General features: G+C 41.8%; 1 protein-coding gene across 1 annotated transcript in view; it reads right to left on the bottom strand.

Moving 5' to 3' along the window:
* The window catches only part of EZR (ezrin), a 36,451-nt gene that overhangs the window by 2,676 nt on the left and 20,318 nt on the right, over nucleotides 1–13,457 (bottom strand). Inside the window, exons 3-11 of the mRNA XM_005518436.3 lie at nucleotides 11,846–11,941; nucleotides 10,776–11,050; nucleotides 9,898–9,981; nucleotides 9,125–9,271; nucleotides 5,720–5,816; nucleotides 2,539–2,702; nucleotides 1,507–1,637; nucleotides 690–850; nucleotides 331–423 (exon numbers count right to left, since the gene is read on the bottom strand). Coding sequence (XP_005518493.1) covers nucleotides 331–423; nucleotides 690–850; nucleotides 1,507–1,637; nucleotides 2,539–2,702; nucleotides 5,720–5,816; nucleotides 9,125–9,271; nucleotides 9,898–9,981; nucleotides 10,776–11,050; nucleotides 11,846–11,941 — 1,248 coding nt within the window. The remainder of the gene's footprint in view (nucleotides 1–330; nucleotides 424–689; nucleotides 851–1,506; nucleotides 1,638–2,538; nucleotides 2,703–5,719; nucleotides 5,817–9,124; nucleotides 9,272–9,897; nucleotides 9,982–10,775; nucleotides 11,051–11,845; nucleotides 11,942–13,457) is intronic.

The raw sequence follows: 13,457 nt of genomic DNA, 5'->3' as shown, positions 1-13,457 counted from the left end.
CAGTTTGGCTGCATTGGCAGCATCTTCTCTTGACTGATGCAGTTTTCAGACATTATATAATGAATTACATGATATATCATATATCCCTTCCTCTCCAAGGCTCCAAGACAATGATCACATTTACAGGCTTTCATTCTGAGTTTTGATTGAAGGGTTGTCGGAAGAAAGGTGTTTTTGCAGATGTACTGCACATTGATCACAAGTTTGGTCTTCTTCACTGCTGTACAGATGTTTGTCTCCACATGCTTGAGAAGTCACACAGGGCTAAGCATCAGAGTATGCTCTGCTTAAGCACAGAACTTTAGAGCAACTTGTAAAGCAGATACTCACTCTGATCTGCCACTCTTCAACCTCACTCTCTTTACGTTTCCTTGCCTCTTCAAGAAGTGCTATCTTGGCTGTATATTCTGCAAGCTCCGTAGCCTGTTGAATAATAAAATGGTAATTATAAGGACTCTTTGAAAAAACATCAACCCAACCAAAAAACCAAACGCAACAAAAAATACTGTTAATGGAGACTGAACAGGAAACTAAGAACTAAAAAGCAGACTGCTTATGATAGAATCCAGTGCCATAAAGATGGTCCAGTACTTCATTGCACTGTTTTTCCCTGGACATGATAGCTTTGCTTTACTCAAGGGCATAGTAACATGCCTGGGTATCTTGTTCTCAAAATAACCGGGTCTTACCAGCTGTTCCTGGCTCTTTATCTGGTCTATAGTTTGTCTCTCCAGCTCTTCCTTGGCCTGCAAAGCTGCCAAACGGTCAGCTTCCAGACGTTCTGCCTCCTCCTGGGCCCGTTTCCTCTCCTCCTCCAGTTGAATGGCTCTTTGGATCTGATCTGACAGCTCTGCAAAGAGACAGATCAATGTCTAGTCAAAGCTAAGGAATTTCAGTCTCTTAGGTAACTGCAGAAGTCATGACAGGACTTTACTCCAGCTTGTAATACTCCTTTCACTGTGCTACTCCAAGTAATTATTTGCATAATACACCAAGTAACTGGATTCAGAAGTAGTCAGATGCATACTGTAATTAAATCTTCTGCAAGATGTTTGCACTGAAGTCTAACATTGACATGACTCTGCTGCCCTTAATTGACAGTTTGCTGCATGGACCAGATGTCGCTGGCTCCAATGTGTTCTTCTGTGCATTGAAACAGAAGATTCCATTTCACTGGGAAGATTTGTTCCCAAAGTACTTCTTTCTGTTAGGAGTTAGTAAAAAGTACTTGAAGGCTGAACTCTTGCTCACTGCTGGAAGAGGCTGTGATACTTAAATCCTCCTGGCAAAAGAGGAAAACAGAGTTCCTGCCCTTTGGTTCCCAAATAAAATTTGCAGGTTTTATGCTACTTTCATACTTTGGATGCACATTTAGAGATTTAGCTGTATAGGCAGACATTAGTAAGTCTTGCCAAGTGATCCCAGTATCACCAGGTTTAGGCAAGGCATGGGCAGCAACCCATGGAACACAACACATGGTCTTGTCAGCCAGGACAAGTACTTTACCTTTCTCTGCTTTCTGAGTCTTCACTTCATACTCTTGTAGCCTCACCAGCAGCTCCTCCTTCTCCCTCAGCATTTGCTCTTTCTCCCTCTCAATTGTCTCTCTCCTTCTCTTTTCATCTTCTAGTTGTTTCCTGTTAGAAAAACATGTCATGCTGGAAAGCTCACTTTCAGACCCAAGCTGCTGCCAGACAAGAAAGCTGGCTGGGAATCTCTCCAGGCAGCTCAATGGGAAAGTGGCTGCCACGAAACAGGAACCAGAAGACAGAAATAGGCTGTTCCTTCATCTCTTCTGAATTTCTGCTCAGTTTTAGTATCCCATTTCATAAAAGCATTTGCATTCTTGTTGGTTGCCACAGAAATTTAGAATACCAAATAGCTGCTAGACACAGAAAGGAAAAACAGGACTTGTACTGCAAAGCAGAGGAGGTGTAACTTTGTTACTTCTGCCATATGGAAGGCCAAGGAAGTGTGAAAACAACAGCACTGAGGGAATGGAGACAAACAATCCACAAGATCAGGAGAAAATCAACATGAATTCTTGAATCATATGCAACCTGCAGCCAGTGGTAGAATTGCTATTCCTTTTTCCTTGCCTGTAAGAGATCTCCCAGTTCCTTCTGTCATTACAGTGTACACATATGTGCTCCCTGTGAAGGCTTTCCCTAACTCCCAACTATCCCATGGCCTAGCACATAAATCAGATGCCAACACTCAAGAGTCAGGAAAACCCTTCTCCAGGTACACAGCACCACACCAGAGCCTGCTGTGCCTTTACTCACACATTTCCTTGCAGCCAGGAGAGCTGATGTGTGGGCACAGGGACAAGCAGGAAGAGCAACAGTTCCACTGCAGGACACCCCAAGTCCCTGACCATACTCCAGGGCTCCAGGGCCACACGTGCTCCTCCTGAGCCTGGGATGACTCAGAGCCTCGCCCATGTTACTGAGCCCTGCTCAGCTGCTTGCTGAACCCTGGCACTTCAGTGCCATTTATTTCTGCCATGCCACATCTGCTGCCTGTATCCAAGCCCACCTTTCCAGTTGTTTCTGGTGCTTCTCCTCCCGGGCCTGGGCTTTCATCTGCTGCACCTCAATGGTGTCAGGCTTCCTGCGCCGCATGTACAGTTCATGGTTGCCCATGCAGAGCTGCAGGATTCTCTTGTTAATTCTCAGACGAGGGGCATAAAACACAAAGTCCTAGAAGAGAGACCACAGGCAGTTTTCTCCATGCTCTTTCTCTTCTCCCAGCTAACTGCAGACAGAACATCTTGCCACTAAATTCAATCTAATCCAGACATATATGCAAGGCCATTTAAACACAGCAGCAGGAATTGCAAATATTATCTGAAGCCAAAACTATTGTGATTTATATTCTCCATTTACAGTCTACATAGAACTGACAAGTTACTCTTCTAGAAAAAGCAGCTTTTAGAGAAAATCCCAGATGGATGAAGTCTCATTTAAATTGAGATTGTTAGATGTTGCAGAACGTTCTGGCTTGGCAGGTAAACATCTGAGCAACACACAGACCTCTAGTACTGACTGGTTTTTTCAGTTTTGTGACTGAATGACAAAGCACAATCTACAAATGTAACTTTGTAGGATTTTTTTTATCTATCTGAATCAACATTCAAGGCCCCACATGTGTTTTTCAGAGAAAAATGCCTTTCAATATAATTCTTTTCTGTTCCATGGCATTTCCTAGTTAAGTTGACCTAGTCTGTTACAAGGGTATCAAATGAAAAACTAATATTTTAACCACCAACCACATGGGTTATTTGGAATATCAGGTTGCAGGCAGTAACAAAACACAAGATATTCTAAAATTCCTGGTTCAGTAAAAAGGACATTCCCAAATTTATTATTATCTCTTTTATAATAAGACTTTTACAGAAACTATAAACCAGACTGGCTCTTCTAGAGGAAAACCAGCTAAGGAAGGGATACAGAGGGCCCAAGTTCATTACCTCCCTGATGATTTTTCTGAGTCCACAACCACACACATTTTCAACAGAGTCTAAACTTACACAATGGATAAGCACCCTTCTGCTTTTTCTGTGTACTACAAGTGGCAAGTGGGCAAGCTGCCACATTACCACCATAAACCAGCGCCCATTCCTTGGAATTACTCTCCTATGGATTGCCTCACAGTTAGCAAGAGATGGAACCAGGAATGGAAGCAGTGATTGTGTTTTTAATTGCCTGAGCTCAGAAGCACAGAGATAGTTGTGGCTGTCTCTGGGAAAGCTAGAAGTCACACTAAGCGATTAAAAGCTCCCTAAGTAGTATTAAGATGAATATGCTGACAAAGACTGATTTTCTCCAATGCATTTCCCTAAAGCACACACTGGCAGCAGAAGAGGCAGTCAGGGCAGTGTGTTGTGCTCTCCCACTAAATCCCGCCAGAGCCATTCTGAGGCGCACAGGTCTGATCCTGATAAATGTGACTGTAAGCTGCTCATCCAACCTCCTACTTCTGACAAGTAATTGTAAAAACAGTTTGTGCACATTGTGATGAACAGGTTCTGTGCTGAGGCAAGCTCACTTGTATGGAAATAACTACTGAGGGTATGGATGGTTCTTGAATTTGTCATTTAAGGCCGTAACCAAGGGATTCAACATTCAAATACAAATATAAAATAATCCCTTTCTTTCCTCATCCTCAGCCTACCCCAAATCACATACAACTGGGAGAATTGCACCTCAATATTTTAAACAGAATGTGCTGAAGGTCTTGGAGTATAAGGGCAGACAAAGCCCAAAAATTAAAAAGCTTATCCTGGGCGAGGTGCCACAGGACTCTACCCTTTACATTACTGTCAATTTAAACAGTAGAATCCTCCAAATTAAAAGAGAGCTTCCAACCCACAACTTGGGTGGACTGAGTATTTTGCTGTAGTAATAATGCCTGCCTTTTTAAAAGGAGACACAAGCACACAAAAAGACCCAGACAACTTCATGAATACTCAAAATTAGTGCCCAGGTAAATTCTTCTTTCAAGCACAGCTTTAAACATACCACCAGCCAGAGGGAAAATAACAATTGACAGACAAGAGGAAACATAACTGAGGTTTTCAATGCTAACACCTTTTGCAAGCCTTGCATTTCAAACTCAGGTCTGCTCTTTGGGGAACGGGTGGCATACTGTGATCTGTTTTGTAATTATGTACAACACACGCAAGAGGCTCTTCTATTGAGAAAAGCATGCCTGACAGACCAGCTTTCTGTCTCTGGGGAGTGTTGTTGGTTTTCACTAACAGCATCACAGAAAAAAGCTCCTCTCCCCCAGGTTCTTATCTGGGGGAAGAAAGAAATCTCTGCAGCACACAGTGCATTAGTATCCTTTAAACTACTGGGAGGATCTCTTTCTGTTAGAGATATTTATAAGCCATCATCCTTTGCCAAAGCCAGGCTGCTTATTATTTCTCTGGGTTGTACTTACCCACCAAGACCAAGTACTAGGATGGGGGAAGAGCAGAGGTCTTTCTCAACTACTCCAGTAATTTCCTAAGACTAACAGAATGACATCCACCTATACCAGTTATTCCACCTTACGTTCTCAACAGGTCAAAGTAAGTTTCCAGTTCTTCACTAATACATACAATGAAAACATACTTTTCAGTATTGAAAAGCAACATTCACATGTAGCTACATTTCAATTCTCCACAGAAGTCATATCCCTGAGATTTACCTTAGTGTTCAAGAAAGTCAATAAACACCACAGTTTACTCTGTCAGTAGTGTGGAAGCCAGCAGTGGATGGGAAGCCTTATTTGTCCATGTGGTTTTGCGACAGCATTTGAACTACTTCTGTAATTTTTTTAGTGAACCTTTTTTAATGTTCGAATGTTTTTAAATTAAAAAACAACAAAAAAAATTACCTATCATTTTCCATGCAGTGAAAGATATGCAGAGAGGACTCACAAAACTAGTGAACTGGCAAAGAATCTCAAATTTGAACATGAAGTTATCTAGTTTGCTACAAAAAGAAAGGGACTCTGCAGTGGTAAAATCCTTATCTTTTTCCACATTAGCTATCACTATTAGCCCTTCATTTATGCTGCACAGAAAAAAACAGCAGCTCAAAATACAAATGCTGATTTTGCATCTAGAATATCTGTGGCTTTCTCCACTCCCAAGACTACTTTACTTTGAGATGAAACAGTATCAGTTGTTCATATGCAGTATCCAGGAAACCCTTTTATATATACTTACTGGTGCCTTCTTGTCAATAGGCTTTATAACAAACTTCTTGTCATTGAAGGAGATGTTTCTGATTTCACTCCAGGGGAACCCTATCTTCGGGGTTAGTCTGGAAAGAAGAAAAACTTGTTTTAAGAAATGATGCAATAAACATTTTTCCCCTGTATTGCTTCCAACACACAGACTTGGTGGAATGCAATGCTTCACAAAGCTTTCCCAACAGAGAGAAGACAGTAATTGAACCAGAATACCACAGGGAGTAGGAAAAGAATCCCAGTAACCTCTTTTACTGAGTCTCTTCTCATTTTCATCAGCCACCCTACTGACCTTTGGCTATGTAAAAGGGATGGTTTCTACTGAAGCCACATGCTCAGCTGCTTATAAGCTTGTTTCTTGTAACTCTGGGCCCAAAATCCACAGCATGCAGACTTTATGTGCAGTGCTTCCCTGTGCAGCCCTCTCACAAATCATGGGAGGCATAAGCCAAAGTGACTGAGCTGCTCCCCACACCTTACAGCACGCACAGGCAAACCTACTGGGCTAGCCGTGTTACAGCTAGCCCAGTCACCTCTGTGCTGCCTTCACTCTCGAGTGCTGGGCAGGCACCACTGGCAGGAGATTTATTTTCTTTTGTTTCACAGCATGGGTCAGGTTGGAAGGGACCACAGTGGTCATCTGGTCCAACCTCCCTGCTTAAGCAGGGTCATCCTAGAGCGCATGGCACAGGATTGTATGGTAATCTGCACAGTAAAGAAGTTCTTCCTCACATTCAGGTGGAACTTTCTGTGCTGAGTGTCTGCTCCTTACCCCTTGTCCCATTGCTCAGCATCACTGAGAGCAGACTGGTTCAATCCTCCTGACACCCTCCCTTCACATATCTCCTCCCCTAGATTACATGCAAGGTTAGCAACAAAGGGCCCTGTTCTTCCCTTCCATACAAACTGTTCTTTCAGCCCATCCCATGAGTCACCAAGTGGAACTTTGCTTGCTGGTCATGCAATGGGCTGTGCCACGTAGCTTCCCACTATTGAAAAGCTCCCCTATGAAGCAAAGGGCAAAACTCAGACTCCCACCTCTTCCTCGCTGCTGAGGAGTCCAGGTCTGTTGATTTGTTTGAAATTTTTCTGTATGACTCACTAAACATTTGAGATTTTCCTCTGGTTTAATTTCTCAGATTCTTGCATATAAAAAGCATCCCAGTTTGCCATGAGATCAAATGTTTCTGAGCCATTCCAATACTTCACACACCTGATCAGCTCTGCAGCAAGTTCTAACATTGCAAGGGCTTGAGCATTTGAATATAATAAAGTCCTTTAATTACCCCAACCAAATATTTTATCTTTGTATTTAATATCACAGTATTATTTTATTCTTCTCTTATCAAGGGAGAGTATATTCTCTAGAGAGAGCTGTTAATGATTAAGAATTGTGTCTTATGTAAAAAATAATATGAACAATGTTCTTGTTATTCTCTAACCCCTCCAATGTATGCGTTTCTGTCTCAATTATTCTTGCAAATGATTTGAAGACACAAGTATTTAATGTTTAGCACTTACAGAGATGTTTATCATCACAGTGGACCACTCAAATTCTGTAAGAATTCTATGGAGCACATTGATTAAACAAAAAAAAGAGCAATTTTGGGAGGAATTTAATTTATTGTCAAAGAGATGGAAAGCTACTACATCAAAAAATTTTGCTGTGTCCAAGCTCAAAAAAAAACCTTGTTTCATTTAAATTCAGACATCAAGAATAAAATTCACCCTCTTCAGAACTTTCCACTCCTTAACCTCTAACTCAACTGCAAGATTATGCAACATTGTGTGTGTGTGTAACATTAAGAACTGTAAAGAAAATTATTTGATTAAACTAAGATTAACTAATTACTCCATCTTCCATCACATTAGTACAAGTGCTTAAATCCTAGATAATACAGTATGACAGACAACTAAAATAATTCACTCATTAGTAAGTTCTACTATAGATTCTTCCCTTTAATGCATGGGAAGAAAAACAACTTGGGTATACCTGGAAACAGGACATTGCCATACACTGCAACATAGAGACTCACACATCTACAGCACAGCCTCATTTTCCTCATGTTAAACTTCAACAATGAAATCTCTGCTTCTTCACCTTTGCCCTTAGTCCCCAAATTTTGCACCTACAAACTAGAGGTGGCATACATATTGCTATTTTTCTAGTCCCCATATCTGCTGGAAAGACTTAATTATATAGTATCAAAAGACAGAGCAGAAATAAGCAGTTTATTCCAGCACTGTATTTGTTTTGCAAATGCTCTCGATAGGTCTTTGCAGTCAATGGCTACACTCTGCTTCTGCAGCTCGAAAAACCTGTTTGTGTGACCATGGTTACATAGCAAGACCAGTCATTCAAGACTGAAGTATTACATGAGCGAAACTACTTTTCTTTCAAGTGACACTCCTTGTTTTCTGGGTGACAGCACATACTAGCATTGCAGCAAAGACTCCCTTTCTCTTTGCCTTATCAACAGAAGATCCAGAGAGTTCCAATTAATATTTGGGTGGCACTCAAAGCTTTTTGGAGGCAAAGATGTAGAACAGGTGAAATCCTTCTGTGTTTCAATGATAGTTTGTTACAGATGAGCAACGTGAAACAAAGATTTGAAACATCAGGGAGAGGGAAAGAAAGCAGTGTAGATGGCAATGCTCCATCTGAAAAACATCTATTTTACCTCCCTTCAATCCTTCGGTTGCAGAGTATTAGAAGAGACTAGCAGGCTTAGACACAGCTGTTCTCACCTTCTTATTATGTTTATTTATAGATGTAGTCTATCATTTCCCACCTTCTATCCAATTAATAATGGCTCTGCCTTTACCAGAAGGGCTGATTAAAACCATGCGTACCTCAGCAAGCCCTCATTTCATTCCTTGTTCACATACATACATTGTAACTACATAGGTTTGCCTCTCCCTGGGTTCTGGGTGTCACCCAGCTTTGCTGTTGTGTCCACCCCATAATCTGCCTTTTTCAGAACTGGGCAGCGGCACACAGATCCATCATTAACTCCAGGATAGGAGTGTCCTTAGGTATCTGAGCACTGCAGATGCCTTAGCCCAGCCAGGTTCTCGTATTGTGGCCACTGATGGCAAACTTGGTGACCTGAATCAAGGAAAAGCCTGGTAAACTCCTCAGTTCAGGATTCAGCTCCACCACTGCGCATGATTATGAAGATGGCATCGTACAACTGACATCTCTCTTTATACAGCAGGTAGTGTTAGCAGGTCAGGAAAGACATGAAAACGCAGGGGATGTGAAAGCCCATTTCCTAGCTTCACCTAGTGATCCAAAATCTGAACACAAGCATTCCTGTAAACAAGAAATGTCCCATACCAGCCCTTTTTGGAAGATCAGAGGTAAAAACAAAAGCCTTACTTATCGTCCTTTTCATAGATGTTGAGCCCCAAGGCATCAACACCCAACCAAAGGTCAGTTCCTTTCTTGTTCTTGATTTCAAAATAGTTGATTCCATACATCTCCAGGTCTTGGGCAATCTTCAGGTACTCCAGCATGGCATTCTCTCTGATTGAGACAGGAAAAAGTAAGATAAATGAGAAACCAACATCTGGTCTATCTCAGAAAGCACAAACACCTCATAAGAAAAAAAATAGTCTTTCCTAAACCTAAATTAAAACTGAACATTCACCATCTAGGATTCACTTTAGAAGTTATCATATCACATCTTATGATACACACACAGAATATTCCTATATACTAATCCCTAGTATTTTCAGACAAAAAATCAGCAACATTCACCTCTCTCAGCATTCATCCTTGTCTCAAGGTACAGTGAGTAAGAAAGGTATAGGATCTGAGCTTTCCCCAACTGTCAAAGCAAATGCTTCAATGACTGTAAGGTTTAACATACACCTTCACTCTTTTCCCACTCAAAGCTATCACTAATACAATGTACACAGGTCCAAGATCTTTGGGAAGCCACACTGTTCTCAGCACCAGCACAAAATACACTAGTGTGCTTTACCATGTGATTCAATACTGAACTAAAAAATACACACCAGGAGTAGGCTCATACAAGCAACTCAGAGTTTAAACCACAGACTAACAAAACCATGCTGTAGAAATGCAAACTCAAGGTGATCAAATAAGTAGCAAGGTGAGCAGCCTGAGGACCAACACAAAACACTCACTTGAGCATGCCACTGTGCTCAGCGTGCCACACCTGGATCCGTTCTTCCCACTGCTCTCTGGAGAGTTTATGCTGGTCCATCACCCTACACAAGGAAACAGATATCAACAAGATTAGATGTTCTGCAGTATCCACTGATGGTGATCTTTGCTACAGTCTTACTCTGACCCTGGTGGAAGCCTTACTGTAGCCAAAAGGAAAAACCTACTCAGTCCAAAGATGTTCTCTGTGAAGCAGAGCAGTTCAGAATGAGCAATAACCCTCTGCAAAGCCCTTCTGGTCACTGACCAGACACATGAGAGGTATAAGCAAAACACTGCAAACAAATCACACACATACTGTAGACACCAGGGGATTAAAGAAAAGCAAAAGTTGGTGCAATCCCTGGAATTAGGCACTGCTGCAGTGTCATCAGGAAGGGTAAACAGAAGCCATTGGTCTGAAAACATCCACTGATCCTGTACGGGGATGGACTGTGTAGCCACAAGACATGCTTACCACATACAAGTTTTTTAGGACTGTACGTTAGGATTAAGGACACACAACACAACCTTCTTCAGGAATGACATATTCTTGACTTAATGCTGCTCTTTTCTCCTTAAAGAGAAGACATTCATACTGACACAGTTGCCAGCATGGCAGCAGTGTTTAAGAAATAAAAGCTGAATACAAAAATGTATTTCCTCTCTAACCAGCCCAAGGAGAAGCAAAAATATAGTCAAATATGACAGGTAGAAATAAAATAAGGGAAAAACCCAACTACATACAATTCAATTAAAAAAATGCAAACATTTTTTCAAATGAAACTCTTTGCATTTAACTAGAATTTAAATTTTAAAAAAAATAAAAAAGAGAGACTACATCAGCCAATTCCTTCACCTTTGGGGGATCAGACGCTCTGAATTGAGGTATCCAGGCTTGTGCACCTCTTTGTTGTAGTCTCCAAATTTGGCCTGCACAGCATAGGAGCCAAGAAGTACTGCTGTCTCAGGAGGGCAGTAGATCTCATCACTGAGGATCCCTTCCTTCACCTGCAGGAAGAACAGCTTCTGCGTGATGTCCTGAATCAGCTCTTCAGACACATCCTCTGGGAAGAACTTGGCACGGAATCTGAACTGCAGGGGATTCTCCTTTCTGATTTCTTGAGCAGAAACCTGAGGACAGAGGTGACACCACAACTGAGCAGGTGTTCTTTTTCACACAATAGAATAGATTGCTTTTACATAGAAAAAAGAATTGGGTGTCATAAGAGGTGAGTGACTGGCAACTCCTTAGTGGTATTCCTTAATTCTGGCTGCTTAATGGTAGGAGAGAATGTGAGGGAGATGCATTATGTTTTCCAACTAAGCCAGTTAAATCCTGTTTGTACAGCAAACACTGGTCACTGGAGAATGATTTACCGTGCTGTATCAGACTGCAAACCAACCCAGTACTGTGTGTTTTTGACAGAGAACAGCCCACCGACATTAAACAGGTGTGTCACTGACTGCCCCATCAAGAAAAGCAGTTCATGTCCTCATAAGGGCTGGGAATACACAAACAGGAGCACATCAGAGGTGTCAGCACTTGACTGCCCAGCCTGGATGTGCCTCTTTTCCAATTAGCACACAACAGATCCTGCACAGGCAGGGCCCAAGCCCATCGAAAGCCCATCAAGGTGCTCCTCTAGCCACAGAAAGCACAGCTGCTTCCTCCCAACAAATTACAGTATCAAGGTGCTGCTGCACATCTGGCAAATGCTTCCTGCAACTCAGAGTAAAAGGGCAGACTTCCACCACGCCACACCTCACCCACGGAGATCACAATGTTATCTCTAAAAAAAATCCTGGAATTATGAAAATTAGGCCAAATCAACAGCAGGCACAAAGTGTATAAAGTTGCAGCCAATAACACATCAGGAATCATACAAGCTTTAACCTTTGGCCAGCAATTAGCCCAAAGTCTGTTACCTTTTTATCAAGCTTCAGCCAAGTCTGGAATCCTTTGTTGTCCACATACTGAAGACCAAAGTACCACACTTCTCGCAAACCTATGGTTTTAACCACCTGCAACAGAAAGGTAAAAAAGAAAAAGCTGTTGCAGGTAAAACTTCACTTGAGGTCCAGGTATCCTTTCGAGTCCCACATCACCTGTGGTGGGTGCAGGCAACAGCCTAAACCTACTCATTTGGCATCTCTTAATTTCACCTTGGAGACATCTACAGCTGCCATTGTAGAGGATGATGACAGCATAGGATAAGATACTTGTCCCACCCAGTTTCTAGAAGATGATGATCTTGGGGAAAGCAGGTGAGACAAACAGCAGGTGACAGGCTACCAACTGCTAGACTAATACACTGGCAGCAGGCGGGGCTTCTGCTTGCTTTTATCTACTGACCCATCTTAAAACTGTACTTAGTGGAGCAGATGAGTTATGTCACCAAAGTTTTTGGTGGGATGGTCTCTAATGGTATTAGCATTAACTACAACTAGTTAGCAGTCCTAATGGCTCAGGTGACCTTGTCCCCCAGAGACTATTCCTTCTAGAGGAAGCAATTGAGAGGTGCTTCATACCACTGCTGTGAGGCTCTGAGAGTTAAAACAAGATGCAACTATTCTCAGTCAAGGTTATTTTTTTTTAAACTCCCCATAAGGCTGAGTTTATGAAGGACAAAAATACATCAATGCCCTCACACTAGGACAAGTTTCTTTTCATATATTGTAAAACTAACCAGCTGAAAAACACAGAAACACCATCCATTGACTGGATGGTGCACTTACTAGTAAAGCAGTCCTGTTTGGACATGTTACTTTTCCTCAGTGGAGGATAGAGCGAACAAGTCCCTGACCTTCACCTATTCTTAACAGCTTGTTCTTATAGCCACGTGCTTGGCTGCCAGCTCATCTACCTGTAAAGCTGTGCTCTAGACACAGCCAAAATCTGCAGAGATCTACTACGTACATAGCTGGATCACTTCCATGATGTTATTTGCAGAGTAGCCTCTCAAAAAAGTGATGTAGGTATCCCTACACGGAGCTCAACTGAGTGGAAGGCAAGAAGTTTTTAAAACCACTTTGGGAGTTAGGGAAGTGTGACAGACTTGAGAATGTGTAGTTACATGTCCTTCAACAAGTCTAAGACCTTAACCAAAGATCTGTTTCACCTCCACATTTACGGTATTGCTGGAGACACTCTGGCTTGAGAGAAACAATGACATGTTAGCTAAGACTAACTAGCCTTTATCAAAGACAATAAAACCCACCAATCCAAACAAACAAACAAAAACCCAAAAAAACCCAAACCCCATGTCCTTTTAAAAAAAGAGCTGAGGTCTGAAAAGAATTCAGCTTTTACTTGACTAAAATTCCTTTTCCCTCCTCCCTCAAAGTGGCATGTTTCATCATGGAAGAGACAAGTTTTCTGACAGCTGGATGTATTTTTATGAAGTCTAGCAGAAAGCCAGGCGTATGCTGAGTGTGGTACTTCCTGTTGCACGAAAGTGTGTTGCAACTTCGTTAAAATAAAAGGTTGCATAAATCAAGCAGTTATCAGGCCATTATTTCTGAATGTCTCTTACAAGAG

Source organism: Pseudopodoces humilis, chromosome 3 (assembly GCF_049639895.1).
Source record: "Pseudopodoces humilis isolate 2021_Gansu_Grassland_sample_001 chromosome 3, ASM4963989v1, whole genome shotgun sequence".
NCBI classification, from domain to species: domain Eukaryota; kingdom Metazoa; phylum Chordata; class Aves; order Passeriformes; family Paridae; genus Pseudopodoces; species Pseudopodoces humilis.
The sequence above is the reverse complement of the archived record's forward strand: the minus strand, read 5'-3'. Positions and strand labels throughout refer to the sequence as shown.